At 34.0% G+C, this 17,244-nt stretch overlaps 1 protein-coding gene across 2 annotated transcripts in view; it reads right to left on the reverse strand.

Moving 5' to 3' along the window:
- Positions 1–17,244, reverse strand: part of ELP4 (elongator acetyltransferase complex subunit 4) — a 239,663-nt gene that overhangs the window by 187,399 nt on the left and 35,020 nt on the right. The window contains exon 4 of one of the 2 annotated variants that reach the window (XM_059070394.2): positions 1,222–1,350. The exons of the other annotated variant lie outside the window; for it this stretch is intronic. Within the exon in view, the coding sequence (XP_058926377.1) occupies positions 1,222–1,350 (129 nt within the window). The remainder of the gene's footprint in view (positions 1–1,221; positions 1,351–17,244) is intronic. 2 annotated transcript variants of the gene reach the window in all.

The raw sequence follows: 17,244 nt of genomic DNA on the forward strand, positions 1-17,244 counted from the left end.
ATTTCTTTTATTATAATTGAAATTTGGCATCTGTTCTTGTAAGTTTAAGGACTACCTAAGTTTCCTTTTTACTTTTTTTCCTGTTTTTAAAAATTTAGTTGGTAGACTATTCCTTATTCTACTACATGAGTTGCAAATAACTCCTCTCCTATTTGTAGTTTGTTCACAGTCATTTAAATAAATCCACTTAAAAATGATACTATTCAAACAGTTTTCCCATCTAAATTAGAACAATTTACCATTGCTTAATATCCACCTATTACAACACATTTTATACTTGGTACACAGTTGATGCTTTATCAATATTTTCTGACTGAATGAATAAATGGCATTAACATAGGTGCTGGAGATACAACAGAAAATATAATAAAACAAGCTCTCTGTCCTCGAGAGAATTCTGTCTGGTGGAGAAAAGAATTAGACTACTAACTAACTATAAAACAATGTAGAGAAGTACTTTAAAATGCATGTGGTGCTATGGAAACAAATATAAGAAATTAGATAATTACATATTATTTGCCCTTGGAGAAGGATGAGTTGGTGAATAACAAAGTGAAAAGCGGGCTTCCCTGGTGGCGCAGTGGTTGACAGTCTGCCTGTCGATGCAGGGGACACGGGTTCATGCCCTGGTCCGGGAAGATCCCACATGCCGTGGAGCGGCTAGGCCCGTGAGCCATGGCCGCTGAGCCTGCGCGTCCGGAGCCTGTGCTCCGCAACAGGAGAGGCCACAACAGTGAGAGGCCCGTGTACCGAAGTTACAAACTTCCAGTTATAAGGTAAATAAGTACTAGGGATATAATGTACATGATGATGACTATAGCCAAGACTGTTGAATAATATATAGGAAAGTTAAGAGAGTAAATCCTAGCATTCGCATCACAAGGGGAAATATTTTTTTTTTCTTCTTTCTTTTCTTTTCATTTTATCTATATGAGATGATGGATGTTAACTGAACCTACTCTAGCAGTCATTTCACAATATATGTAAATCAAACCACCATGCTGTACACCTTAAGCTTATACAGTGACATACGTCAATTACATCAGAATAAAACTGAGAAAAAGTCATCTTGATAAGATACTTTACAAATGAAATAACTAATTATTTAAATAAACAAATATACATTGTATTACATTTAAAGAATAACAAGTATACCAAAAGAGATTCTGTAAAATGAAAACAAATATATTTGCAAATTTTAGAAATAGTTTATTGACTTGCCTCCATCTTGGGCAATAACTGGTAACGCCAAGCTATTTTCATCTTAATGTTAGATTCTGTTTTATGATTACATATGTCTTCATCACATTCTTTTTTACAATTATCATCAAGTAATGGTGCAGGAAGTTCCTAAGAAAACAGAATGACATATTACTGAGCATCTGTGGTAAACAAAAAGTGACAATTTTTTAAAATCATATTAGCAATACTAGAACTTTCCAATGTATTAAAAATTGACACCTTCAAATTGATTCAAGCATAAAATCATGACAATATAGATATTTCTAAAGCAGAGAAAGAGGGTTTACATAATATTAAATGTGAAGTTCAAATTTTTACCAGTGAACTAGAATTTAAAGAAAATACTCAAATTTTTTTTTTTTTTTTTTTTTTTTTTTTTTTTTTTTTTTTGTGGTACGCGGGCCTCTCACTGCTGTGGCCTCTCCCGTTGCGGAGCACAGGCTCCGGACGTGCAGGCCTAGCGGCCATGGCTCACGGGCCCAGCCGCTCCGTGGCACGTGGGATCCTCCCGGACCGGGGCACGAACCGGCGCCCCCTGTATCAGCAGGTGGACTCTCAACCACTGCGCCACCAGGGAAGCCCTCAAATTTTTATACTAGCAAAAATCAAATGCTATTGCAAGAGCCTATGATCATTAGAAAAATTTATACACTTCAAGCAAAGTCTAGAATTAGCACTTATGTATTACACGTAATTATTGTTATGTTTGCCACAAGGTAAAAATAAAGCATGTGCCTAATCTGTTTACTGGTTTGTAATTCTAGAATTTAAAAAACTCATTCACCGAAATAATGGGTGAAGTAACAACTAAGAATAAAGACATTTATTTTGCCCATATCGAACATTAGTTTTGCACCTGCAAGCCTATGATCTTCTTTTAATAATGAAAATAGAATTTAAAATCTCTGATTAAATGAAGAGAGATTGAATTCCAATTTTCCTTTTCTTTCTTGGAAGCTGACCTACTACTGAGTGACCTACTGAGTGGCTACAAGGAAACATACAGAAACATGGTTTTGTGAAGAGGTACTATAGAAATAATCCAAAGAAAAAGGTACACATGTTTTTTGGAGAAGGAAAGCACAAGCAATAATTTTGTTTTTTATTAGCTAGAATCATAAAGATAATGTGGGGCGTTTGGATTAGTAAACATAATCTTGTGTCACGTCATAAATTAGTCCAACTTGCAACTTTTACTTTTCAGTATCAAATTTACTTACGCTTAGAATCATGTCAACTAATCAGCTAGAAATAGAGTAACCATCATATACGTTAGTCACCTCCTAAAAGATCTCAAAGTGGATTCACTCTATAATATATGCCACTATTAGAAACTAGCTGTACCATTAAAACTCTGAATACATCATTCCTAGCAAAGCATTAATCTCTTACAAAATAAAAAGTAACTTATTTTTCCAATGGAAACAAATATTTGTGAGGCATATAGTTCAACCCAACACAGCAGTTATGAATTTGAATTCTGCATCCAGGCTGTTTAGATTCAAATCTTGACTTTACGTTAGAGTTGTGTCTGTGGTTACGCTGACCACTAGTAGCACCTCTATATGCCTCCACTGATTAATGGAAAAATGTAGATAATATTATTTACTTCATTGGTTTGTTGTAAGTAAGTAATAAATGAGTTAAAAATGTAAATGTAGAGAATGGTACCTGCCACATGTTAAGCATTCAATAAAAGTTCGATTATGAAAATTCAGTCAAATAATTGTCTTAACTATTACTCAGAGCTGCACAATTTTGTACTGCCAATATTAGGCAATATTTAATATAAATATTTGTGTTAACTTTTCTGCGATCTCAGGAACACTTACTAATAGTTTTAACAAAGGTCATCCCAAACTGAACAACAAAAACATTAAAAAATTTTTTTGCAAAAGAGATGGAATGTATATTTTTTAAATGTATACCACACTTTCTTTCATTGATTAAACTATATCAATGTTCTAACATTAAGGTGTATAGTATTAAAGAACTAGACCTAAAATATTAGAGACCTCATTAATATGGCTAACATATATAAACAAAAAACAGGTAAGCATTTCCTTATATATCTTATTAAATATGCATCTACTCCTATGGCAGACATTTCACTATTTTAAAAACTGTTACAAGTAAGGTGAAAATTATAATGATTCTAATTTTAGTATTGATAAAACAGATGCTTATTTCCTAAAGCTAAGGATGAAAAGGTTCAAAATATGTATAGAAAGTACACTCTAGTAACATCCACCCAAAGGTTATATATATAAGGTTTATATAAGGTTTTATATATATATATATATATATATAAAGGTTTTCATATATATAAATAATAAATATATATATATACATGTATATATATGTATTTTTAATTGACATAAAATTCACATAAAACAAAATTCATCATTTTAAGCATTTTAAAGTGTACAGTTCAGTGATTTTTAGTATATTCCGAGTTATGCAAACATTACCACTTTCTACTTTCAGAACATTTTCATCACTCCCAAAAGAAAACACATATTCACTAAGCAGTCACTCCCCATTCCCCCTTCTCCTACTCCCTGGCAATCATTAATCTACTTTCTGTCCCTATGGTTTAGTCTATTCTGGACATTTCATATAAACATAATTATATAACACATGGCCTTTTGTGTCTGGTTTCTTTCACTTAGCATGGTGTTTTCAAGGTTCATCTATGTTGTAGCATGTATGAATACTTCATTCTGTTTTATGACTGAATAATATTCCATTGTATGGATGTCACATTTGTTTATCCATTCATCAACTGGTAGACATTTGGATTGTTCCCACTTTTGGCTATTAAGACTAAAGTGGCTATGAATATTAATGCACAAGTTTTTCTGTGAACATATATTTCCAATTCTCTTGGGTATATATCTAGGAGAAGAATTGCTGGGTCATAGGGGAGCTCTGTTCAACTTTCTGAGAAACTACAAAAATGTTTTTCACAGTGGCTGCACCATTTCATATTCCTACCAATGATGTTTTCAGGTTCCAATTTTTTCACACCCTCTCTAAAACTTTTTCTTTCTCTTTTTAAAAATAGCTATCCTAGTGGGTGTGAAGTGGTATCTCATTGTGGTTTTGATTTGCATTTCACTAATGACTAATGATGTTGAGTATCTTTTCATGTGATAGTCTTGGCCATTTGTGTATCTTCCTTGGAAATATGTCTATATGTCCTTTGCCCATTTTTTAATTAGGTTGTTTATGTTGTTGAGTTGTAAGAGTTCTTTATTTATTCTGGGTATTAGACCTTTATCATGTACATGATTTACAGATATTTTCTCACATTCTTTGGTTTGTCTTTTTTACTTTCTCAGCAGTGTCTTTTTTTTAAACATTTTTATTGGAGTATAATTCTTTACAATGGTGTGTTAGTTTCTGTTTTATAACAAAGTGAATCAGTTATACATACACATATATCCACGTATCTCTTCCCTTTTGCATTTCCCTCCCTCCCACCCTCCCTATCCCACCCTTCTAGCTGGTCACAAAGCATGGAGCTGATCTCCCTGTGCTATGCAACTGCTTCCCACTAGCTATCTATTTTACATTTGGTAGTATATATATGTCCACATATACACTACCACTCTCTCAATTTGTCGCAGCTTACACTTCCCCCTCCCTGTGTCCTCAAGTCCATTCTCTAGTAGGTCTGCGTCTTTCTTCCCGTCTTGCCCCTGGTTCTTCATGACTATTTATTTATTTATTTTTAAAATTCCATATATATGTGTTATCAGCAGTGTCTTCTGATGCAAAAACTTTAATTTTGATGAAGCCCAATTTATTGTTTTTTTTTCTTTTGTTGCTTGTACTTTTGGTGTCATATTTAAGAAATAGTTGCCTAATCCAAGATCAAAGAAAACAAAGGTCAAAGAAAACCTTTGTTTTCTTCTAAGAGTTTTAGATTTAGCACTTCTAGACACAAAAATAGAAAATACAGCAGAGGAAAATATCAAAGAAAGACTCTAAGAGAAATTTCCAGAAGTGAAAAATATGACATTTTAGATTTAAAATACTATGGAGTACTCAAACTGTGAATGAAAATAGACCTACATCAAAGCACATAATTCTGACATTTTAGAACAAGAGGGACAAAAGAAAATATCTGAAAAGCTTCCAGGGGTTGGTTGGGGACAGGTCAGGAATATGAATGGCATCAAACTTTGCAAAAGCAACATTGGACTTTACAGAGGGAAGTTATTTCTAGCCTAGTGTTCTATAGTCAACCAAACTAATGTAAAATTTTCAGACGTACAAAATTAAAATAAAAAACAACTCTATCATCTCACACTTACCCTCTACTTCCATTCCTTCTCAAAGGCAACTGCCAGGATGAAGACGGGAAGCACCAGAATAATAACTATGTAGACAGCCTAGAGAGCAAGCAATCCATTTGGGAAAAGAAGATGGAGAAGTCTAGGGAGATGATGCTTAAACCCATTAAGGAGGAGTTTTAGGGCTTTAGTGGAAAGTTTGGAGATGAACTAATAATTGATACAGTTGAAAAAAATGAGGCAATGATTAACTTTAGAAAATATAATTGGTGTACAAAAAAAGGGGATACACATATAATTACAGAATGTTAAATACTGTAACGAATAAATTGACACAACGTAAGCACTGAATAACTGACTTGACCAGGGAAGACAACTTAAATATACTGAAAGGAGAAACAGAGTCATAAAGAGAATGTGTGGTATTAAATGAGAACTAAATCTTCATATTTTATCTATAAATAGACCCAAAAACTTTAAAAAAAGCAATACAGAAATAATAAGGCAAATAAGTGCCATAAGAAAGAGCTGATGGTGGTCTATGCACACCCCACCAATCCCAAACTCATTTTTATATCAATATTAAAAGGAACACCTCTCACCAATGTTAGGCATTTCAAAAAAATTTATTTTGCAGTATTGAGTGAGCTATGGAGTCTCAAAGGGCCCATTAGGTATACTATCTTTCTTCTAAGGAAAAACAGCTTAAATATTTATTCCATGAAGTAGTGTGTTTGTATTAAAACCATCAGATTAGAAGAGTGATTAGTGCTTGAGACAAAGAAAGCTCTTTGGGGAATATCCATATTCGATGATGACTATCCAATCCAAGAGACCCTCTCTGAAGTGAAGTTGCAACATTAAAGGAAAGAAATGAAATAGAGGAAATAGAAGTCTAGCCCACTCCCCCCATCTCTCTTCTTCCATTTTATTAACTACAGATGTTTCTTCCCTGCAAACTGAATGTACATATTGCATTCACTACAAAATTCAACCCAACAAAAAGCATGTGACTTTGTATCATTGCTGGCGTTGCCAGCATTATTCCTAGAGTAGTGTTTTAGAAGTCTCAACTTAAAAGTCTATATAAAAATTCTTCATATGTCTTCATTTAGATAAAAAAGCCTTCTCAAATTTCAGTGATTCCGCTATGAGATGCTTAAGGGTAGGGACTATGTCTTAGTCTCTTTTCATCATTAACACCTGTTATGGACTGAATATTTATGTCCTTGCAAACTCTTGTGTTGAAACTCTAACCCTGGGCTTCCCTGGTGGCGCAGTGGTTGAGAGTCCACCTGCCGATGCAGGGGACACGGGTTCATGCCCCGGTCCAGGAAGATCCCACATGCTGCGGAGCGGCTGGGCGCGTGAGCCATGGCCGCTGAGCCTGCACGTCTGGAGCCTGTGCTCCACAATGGGAGAGGCCACAACAGTGAAAGGCCCGCGTACCACAAAAAAAAAAAAAAAAAAAAAGAAAAAAAGAAAGAAACTCTAAGCCTTTAATATTATAGTATTTGGAGATAAAGCCTTTAGGGAATTAAGGTTAAATGAGGTAATAAAGATGGGGCCATGATCCAATAGGATTAGTGTCCTTATAAGAAGAGACACTAGAGATCAAGCACTCTCTCTCCCCACACACACAAAAAGGAGCAGTCATGTGAGCACAGAGTGAAAAGGTGGCCAGCTACAAGTCAGAAAAAGAGCTTTCACTAGAAACTGAATCAGCATGCAACTTAATCTTGGACTTCCCACCATCCAGAACTGTGAGAAAATAAATTTCTGTGGTTTAAGCCACCTAGTGTCTGATATTTTGTTATGGTAGCCCAAGGTGATGAAGATTTTGGTATTGAAAAGTGGTATGCTGCTGTATCAAATACGCAAAAATAGAAATGTGGCTTTGGAACTGCGTAACGGATAGAGGCTGATGAGTTTTGAGGTACATGCTACAATTATGGATGTTAAGTATGATTCTGTTGAAGTTTCATTAAGGAAATGAGGAACATATTATTCAAAACTGGGGAAAGGTGATCCTTGTTATGAAGTGGCAAAAACTTGGCTGAACTGTGTTCTACTGTTTTGTGGAAGGTGCAGCTTTGTGAGTGATGAAACTGAATATTTAGCTGAGGAAATTTCTACGCAAATTTCTGAACTGCTTGGTTCCTCCTGAATGCTTATAGTAAAATACAAAAGGAAAGAGATAAATTAAAGAAATTGATAAGCAAAAAGGAACCAGAACTTGAAGGTTTGAAAAATTTTCAACCTATCAATATTGCAAAAAATAAGAAAGCTTGTTCTTAAAGTACACTAAGGGTTTGGCTGAATAATCATTTGATAAAGAGATCATGGGTACAACTCTTAGGCTTAATCAGCTATCTCAGAAGCCAGGAATAGAGATGGGATTATAAGAGTAGAGAGGCCGCCAGTTTGAACTAAAGGGACTACAGAAGGCAAGATGGAATTAAGGAATTTTTTGACTTTACAGGACAGGATCACAGAGCTATTTGGTTTCAAACATGCGCTATCCTTCAAGAAAAGGGACTTCCCTGGCAGTCCAGAGGTTAAGTCTTCGCCTCCCAATGCAGGGGGTGCGGGTTCGATCCCTGGTCGGGGAGCTAAGATCCCACATGCCTCACGGAAAAAAAAAACAAAACATAAAACAGAAGCAGGGCTTCCCTGGTGGCGCAGTGGTTGAGAATCCGCCTGCCAACGCAGGGGACATGGGTTCGTGCCCCGGTCAGGGAAGATCTCACATGCCGCAGAGCAGCTGGGCCCGTGAGCCATGGCCACTGAGCCTGTGCGCAACAGGAGAGGCCACAACAGTGAGAGGCCCGTGTACCAAAAAAAAAAAAAAAAAAAAGAAAAAAAACAAAACAGAAGCAATATTGTAACAAATTCAATAAAGACTTTTAGAATGGTCCACATCAAAAAAACTTAAAAAAAAAAAGAAAGCAAAGAGAATAAGGACCCCCAAACTGAGAGATCATCAGGGCTGTCACTCCCACCACAGGCCTGAAGTGCACAGGCCTGAGGAATAAGGCTGCCCCCACCTCGGTTTAAAAGGGTGCCCCGCCCAGCTGAAGAGGCATGATGTTGCTACCCCAGTGGGCCTAGAGGGCAGAGGATTGAACCAGAGACTTATTCTTGGGCCTTAAGATCTAATGAAATTTGCTTTGTTAAATTTTAGACTTGCTTGGGATCCATCATCAATTCCTTTTTTCTGATTTCTCCCTTGGATTTGGAATGTTTCTCCTATGCCTGTCCCACCACTGTATTATGGAAGCATATAACTTGCCTGGTTTCACAGGTTCACTATTGGTTTTTGGGTTGGACTAAATGTATTCTGCATGCGAGAAGAACATGTATTTTAGGGGGGACACAAACATAGTGTCTGGCACACAATAAGCATTCAATAAATGTTTGAGGGTGAAATAAATGATTGCTAACAAATTTCTGTTTCCAATCATTCTGCAATTTCTGGGCCTAGATTTTTAACTGTCTTCTGAGTATTCTACCTGAATATTTGACTGCATGTCAAACTCAAAGTACATCATAAGTTAGGTTATTGTCTTTCATTTTTCTTTTCTCCCTTTCTCTCAGCTCTGCCTCCTCCTTACTTTCTCTACAATTATTTCCTCAGTCATTGAAGACTAGTTAATTAATTCTCTCTCCTGGCTCAGGGCAGCATGTATCCATAGACCTCTCAGTTAACCCTTAAATATCTCAGAAAGAAGATATGATTGTACTTTGAACCTTCTTTCATACTATTCTCTTACAAAGTGGACAATGTGTGCATGAGAATTGTTAAAGTAAAATTCAAAAAATGGTCACACCAAATGTTAAAAAGAAAGCAGGCAACTGGAATTCTTATACACCGCTGGTGAGAATGCAAAATTGCACAGGTACTTTAGAGCAGAGTCTGGAAATTTCTCTAAAAAGTGAACACTTTCAATATGATCCAGCAATTATCTTCTTAGGTATTTGCTAAAGAGAAATAAAAACATGTCCATACAAAGACATGTACGTGGATGTTCACACAACTTCATTTAATAGTCAAAAGTGGAAACCCAAATGTCCATCAACTGGTAAATGGCTAAAAAAATCAGTTAAAGAAAGACACTCTACTGATATATATATATAGGAATATGGTTAATCTAAAAAGCATTATGTTAAGTGAAAGAAGCCAAATACAAAATATTATATACTGCATGATTTCACATATGTAAAATTCTACAAAAAGCAAACTATAAAGATGGTAAGCAGATTAGAGGTTACTAGGGGCCAAGAAATAGACTAGCATTAGATATCTCAGCAACACTGGATTTTAAAAGACAAGGAAAAAATGTCTTCAAAATACGAGGAAATCTGATATTAAACCTAGAATTCTCTATCCAGTAAAACTGCCTATTAACCATAAGTGCAAAATATTTTTTTAAAAGGTATGTAGTGTTTCAAAAGCTTACCTACCATAAACCTTTTCTGAAAAAATTATTTGAAGATATAATTCAGCAGTATAAAAAAGAAATAAAGAGGTAGAAAGTATAAAAATAAAAAATGGTAACATTTTTAATACAATGAAGACATATATATATATTGTTTATCAAGCATAAATTTTTAAAAAATGTATTTTATTTTATATAACTGTTAGATGGCTGTCATAAAAAAGATAAGAGATAACAAGTTTTGGCAAGGATGTGGAGAAAAAGGAACCCTTGTACACTGTTGGTGGAAATGTAAATTGGTACAGCTACTATGGAAAACGGTATGGAAGTTCCTCAAAAAATTAAATATAGAACTACCATATGATCCAGCAATTTCACTTCTGGGTATGTATTTGAAGGAAATGAAATCATTATATCAAAGAGATATCTGAAGCCACATGTCACTGTAGCATTTTTTATAATAGTCAAGACATAGAAACAACTTAAGTATCCATCAACAGATGAATGAAGAAAATGTTTAATATATAGACTATTATTCAACCATAAAAAAAATGAAAGGAAATCCTATTTGTGACAACATGATGGACTTGAGGGCATCATGCTAACTGAAATAAGTCAGATGAAGAAAGATAAATGCTATATGAGCTCATTTATATGTGGGATCTAAAAAATATGACCTCATAAAAATAGAGAATAGATTGGTGGTTGCCAGAAGCAGGGAAATGGGCAATGGTGGTCAAAAGGTACAAACTTCCAGTTACAAGATAAATAATTTCTGTACATGATAAAGGTACAGCATGGTGACTATAGTTAACAATAATGCATTGTATATTCGAAAGTTGCTGAGAGAGTAGATCTTAAAAGTTCTCATCACAAGAAAAAAATTGTAACTGTGAGGTGATGGATGTTAACTAAACTTATTGTGGTAGTTATTCCACAATATATACATATATCCAAACATTATGTTGTACACATAATAATACATTATATGTCAATATAATAATACATTAAAATAATAAAAATAAATAAATTATATATGTATAATATATACATTATATATAAAATAATATATACATTAAAATAATACATTATATGTCAATTACATCTCAATAATACTGGTGGGACAAAAGACTTGCTGCAAAGAGAATAAAAAGCAGAACAAGAAAGTTAAGGACTAAACATGAAGAAAAGAAAGGAACTAAAAATGTGACATGATACTGAGGAATGGAGGGAATGTAAGAAATGCAATCCATTTTCCTGTTCTCTTCAAGTGAAAATGAATGATTAGATATACCAAGAAATGACATTTTTGGGAAAAAAAGTATTCTCTTTTTTTTTGTACTTTTGTCTTCTAATATTCAGAAATTTCTGCAAGAGTTTGCATTCAATATGTTGTTATATTTGTAAGCCCTAAAATTTTTGAAGTATGCCATCACCTACCCCGCTCACAGTGAATCACTGACCCTATAAGAGATGACCACTGTATCTGTAATCTCTGCCATTTGTTGCAATGCCTGTATCTAATCAAACAAAAAATTTAGTTGATGTTTTGATAAAATGTCTATTTTGTGAGAATGCTAAGAATAAGCTCTTTAATAATCAACTATTAACAGCCGTCAATCACAGATCAGCATCCTCCCTCATACTTTTTTTTTTTTTTTTTTTTTTTGTGGTACGCGGGCCTCTCACTGTTGTGGCCTCTCCCGTTGCGGAGCACAGGCTCCGGACGCGCAGGCTCAGCGCCCATGGCTCACGGGCCCAGCCGCTCTGCGGCATGTGGGATCTTCCCGGACCGGGGCACGAACCCGTGTCCCCTGCATCGGCAGGCGGATTCTCAACAACTGCGCCACCAGGGAAGCCCCTTCCTCATACTTTTGAAAATCACCCGTCTTGATTTCTAATCCATTGTACCAATAGAACACATCAAATATGGTTGTTATATCCTTGTTTCCTAAGAGGAAGAATATACATCAGATTTTTTGCTCTTTTCTGCAATGTGGTGCTTACAGTTGACATACATTTGGTAATGAGGATCATAAATAAATAAAAATAAAAAGCAGACATCATAAGTTTCCCACAGAAGATAGTATGGAAAGTATAAAGTCTCTGTCTCTCTTTTAATCAAATACATCAAGTTAGAAAATTAACAAGAATAAAGTAATTGGCAATACCTTTGGACAAAAACAACTATTTATTCGACTTTTTAAAAAAGCTATATATAGGGAGGGTGGGAGGGAGGGTGACACAAGAGGGAAGAGATATGGGAACATATGTATATGTATAACTGATTCACTTTGTTGTAAAGGAGAAACTAATACACTGTATTAGTATAACAGTATTTACAGTATAACTGTAAAACAGTTATACTCCAATCAAGATGTTAAAAAAATAAAAAATAAAAAAGCTATATAAAATGAAATTATTATAAACTTTCAATACCAAAGTATACTCCAGTATTTAAGTTTTAGTTTTTTCACCAGAAACACTTATCCTTATCCATAAGATGCTGTAGATATAGTTCTTCCCTTTTCAACTCATGTCATTCTGTGCTTACTGCTTTATTATTTTGTGGTCTTTGTTTTGGCAGATGCACAAGCAAAATCTGATTCCAACAGTTTGACCCTTCTCACTTTTTATGTTCTCTAGGGCATAATAAAACCCAAGATACAATCCCTCAGCAGTTAATGAAGCTTAACCTCCCACCCTCTTAATTACCAATGCATTACACCAACTATGGGCATCATATTCCTCTCTAAGCTATTTTACAATTCAGCAGAAGTACTACTGAGCTATTATGTAGCAACATAATCCATGCAGCATGAGAAATCCTTCTTAAAAATAAAATCTTTTGATCCTTGCAGGTTTTGGTAACTGTATAATTAATACTACTTAAGCATTATGCATGTATCGGTAAGTATATTATATTGTATCAGTAAGTATATTACTTTGTTGATTTATGGGGGTTTTTGGAGGGAATGCTTATTTTCTGAAAGTTAGAAAGAGAAACAAATCCAAAGATATTACTGATTATCATAATTTGAATACAAACATGTCCAAATATTTAACCTGAATATTTATTTAGTAAAGGTATGTTCTCCACATTATCTTCATTTAACTATTCAAAAGTATGGGGGGAGGAGTGACTTTAAATGTTAAAAGCATTCAGAAATGTAGACTGCAGGGAGTAAGTTAGAAGGTCCTGGGGTGTAGCTGATGTTACATGTTTTTAAAACTCAGAGATCTTAAGATTAGTAATGAGTGAATGATCTTGTTTCAAACCAAATGCAGTACAGATTAGGGGACATCTTAGTACAATTTCAGATATTTTTTCTTGAATATAGAGATAGAAAAATTACTGCTATTGCAAGAAGGATGGTGAAAAACACTTTCACATCAGCATACAAAAATTATTTTAGCTAAACTCTCAAGTTAAGCTACTGACAAAACTGATGCTTGTAATTTGGCAAGCAAATCACGTTTCTCCTTAAAATGTAAACCAGAAATGTGTTGAGAAGGCTGGAAAAACCTCTCTTTCAATTTTCGTGACTAAAATAGAGGGAAGGAGCAGGATACATGAAGAAAAGGAAATGCAAGTCTGCACTAGAAGTATTCAGAAATGAAGAGAAAGAGTTGCACTAAGTTTAATAATAATATCTTCAATTAAATGCAAATATAATTTAATTATTTTAAAACATTACATTCTAAACCATCACATTTTTAAGAGCACCAGTCATAGAAGGATCTCAAAGCAATTTAGACATGTATTAACCTCTGAGTTCTACTGCAATCTAGTAGTGAGAATGGGAAAACGAGGTACAGGCAAATATACATTCCTTATCTAGGTCCTAGCGATATGCCTGCTAATACCATAAACAGCACTCCTAGTCTTGAACAAAGCAGCCACAGGTTTCAGTACTGTCTATTGATGGCATTGACTTAAAAGGAGTTTAAGGGGAAATGCACCGAGTGTCCTGGCATTCTAATATTAGCTTCTGTAATTATTTTCTCACATATATAAAAAAAACTCAAAACTGTCAAGCTGTTAAGAACAAGTCTCCATGAGGTCTATATTAATTTTATCAATATTTCTCAATACAGCAACTTAGATACAGAATTTATTATTTTATAAATCAAAACATAAGAGCTATATTACATATTCCTTCAAAACAGTCTCTTTACTTCAAACTGACTTCTTAAGAAGAAAGCTTAAAATAAAAATACCATGCTTTTACTTATAGAGAGGCAAGAATGCACTGTTGGAATCTATCAATACTTTTATCCATAAAAATTGGCGTTTTCTTTTCTAGGTTTTTTTACAAAGTAAAGTTCTTATATTCAATGCTGTCAAAGTTTAATCTGGCTGTGACTGCACAACCAGTAAAACTCATATTCAGAGAGATAATACAAGTTAAAGTGAAGAGAGCTACTAATTAGGTAACTAGTAACTACTATTGTTAAAAATGTGAACTTCTGTGTGTGTATATGTATTATGTATGTGTATATATTTTTATATATATTATGTCTCTAGTTATAGAAAGAATAGTGAATGGTGAACAATGTCCTTATAATAGGACATATCTTGATTACAAAACATTTTGTGAATTGTTTTAAAAAGTAGACTAAACTTTCCACTTACTCACTGGTATTAACAGGTTTAGTTATTAGTGAGATCATATGTAATAACTCCTTTTAGTAAATGTTTACTGTATAAGGGTGTATATTAACCTGTTTTAAGAAAATAATGACATATGAAAATCTACATTAAGCAAACAAGTTATGCCATAATAAGTTATAAAAGGATTCTTATGCTGGCAAAGAATTCCTATAAAATTCCTTTAAGTATTGAGTCTCTTTATTGAATATAAACTAAACTAATTTCTAAAAACCGATGTAACTAAAACATTTCTAAATATAATTATTTTAAAAGTTAAGAAAGTGACAATAATCCTATAATTATTTACTAAATCTTTACATTGTTGGAAAAGAAGTATTCGAAAGTTTCATGGATATCTATTGTCAAAAAAATCTCAATTAGGAATGAAATCAGCCATTACCTTCATTTAAGGGGTCCTGATCAGTTAAATTCCTAACTCAGGAGCACACAACAAGTGACTGGTTTTATTTGTTTGATGTGATTTTTTTTTTTTTTTTTTTCAGAATAAACCCAGCTTATGGAAAGTGTCACAAACAAAAATCCTTAGGGTATTGTGGGGTACTAAATGAAAGTGGATATCACTTTATTTTTATTAAATTTGAAAACTATTTTCTGTAGTATATTTGGTGCTAGTAGAATAGAACTCATTCTCTTTTTGTTCAATGACTACTGAGAAGTAGGGGTAACTGGATAAAAGTATAAACTGGGTTTTCTTTAATTCTATAGCATCCTGTATGTTACAGTCTGTTTTCAGAGATGCAAGGTAAGAAGCTTCCTTCATAGTTTCAGATCTGTTTTCTACTTCCAATTTAAGTCTTCATTTTGATGCTCTCTACCATGTTTCTGAAATCTAGCACAGACTTTCAGACTCACATGTATGTACACACAAACTGTAGTAAGAATATTTTACAAAAACAATAAGCACGTTTCAAATGCCTCTGTTTTTGTTAATATACCATAATGTGAAAAGATGGATGTGAGGAACTAAGGCCCTTTTCTGCAACTGCCTGTCAGTTTCTGGTGAACAAAACTTAAATTTGAAAAGAAACACTGAAAGAATCATCCCAACACTAGCTGGAGAAATAGCCCTATATTTTGGGGGTTTTCAACAGTAGAGTTATCCTTTTGTACATAATAAATATTCACAGACTGTCCATTTAATTTATGATCCTTGATAGTATACAGCCTTTCTCCTTCCATGGTATCCTTTAATGTTTCATTACATGGGACAACATGTTAATTTGAGAGGCTGATTTTCTTTTAGTTTGAATGGCTCTGGTTTTCAATTTTTGAAGTCATTTATCCACCCCCAAAAGGACTGAATACTTTCTCTTCTGAACACTTTTTCAGAAAAAGTGTTCAAAAGAAAAATGAACCGTAATTCTAATATTCCCAGTGCTGACTTTATGTGGCTTCTTTTCCAAGAATGATAAAACTAATAATAGTTCTAAGATTTAAACATTTCTTTTGCCTATTGCAAAACCATCAAGTATTCACAACCATTCATTTTTTTATGGGTTCAAAATAAAATTTTTAAAGTAAATGTGAGGGCTGGAATAGGTGTTTTAAGATTTAGAAAGCAAAACTCCAGATATTTCATTTTTAATTTGGAACTCCGGAGTAAGGTAGGCAGGATATCATCCCTATCTTAATATGAAAGGTTAAGTGACTTGTGCAAGGTCCTGTAGCTAGTTAAGCAGCAACACAGAAATTAAAATCTAAGCTCAGATTCGAAGTATATTGCATCTTCTTAAGGATAAATATCCTATTACACAGTGTGGCATTTTGCTATATAACTTAGGCCACTTTTCTGCATGCAAAACTCCTTTCTTTTGTTGACTGATGCACAAACATCAGTGCCAAATGTGTGTTTATTTTAGTGTTATATCAAAAATTTCTCATTAGGTAGTGACAGAGAGGTGGGTTTATTTTCCTTTATATTTTTTATCTTATCTTTCATTTCCTCGTTGGAAAATAAGGCACATACCATCTTTTAAAAGCTGGCTACAAATGTAGGTCACTGGAAACAGTACTGAGCTTTTACATGTTTTTTCTTAGTCTTTTTAATTTGCCAAAGAAACTCTAACTGTGGCTGCCAGGGGAGAACTCAGAATTTTAAATAAGCTCTCACAAGTAGCTAGGGAGGGAAAAAAGAGGGGAACCCTAGGGTCAAACAGCAAATTTCTGGCTCAACTAGCACTGAAGAGCTTATAGCCTGATAATTTTCTGAGCAAATAAAATGTTGACAAAGAAGTGAAGGGAACATATTCTGATTATAGCTCTGCCTTCAAAGACCTTTTAATATTTGTATTTATATTATGGACAAAAGATACACAGTGATAAAACAGTTTTGATAGGATATATATTAAATATTATATAGGCTAGAAAAAGTAAAAATGTGTGGGAAAATGTGTAATGTATAAGGTGTTGAGTATGCATAAGGCTTGCAAAGTGGAATATAGAAGGGCCAGAAAATAATTTTTAATTATTTATAGCGTGTTGTATTACTTTTGTTCTGAATCATAAAACTACAACTTTGGAGATGAACATAATTTTAAAAATGTTCAACGATATATTTGGCCAACCAAGGGATGTTTCTTTAACTTCA

The sequence above is a fragment of the Kogia breviceps genome, chromosome 7 (assembly GCF_026419965.1).
Source record: "Kogia breviceps isolate mKogBre1 chromosome 7, mKogBre1 haplotype 1, whole genome shotgun sequence".
Taxonomy (NCBI): Eukaryota; Metazoa; Chordata; class Mammalia; order Artiodactyla; family Physeteridae; genus Kogia; species Kogia breviceps.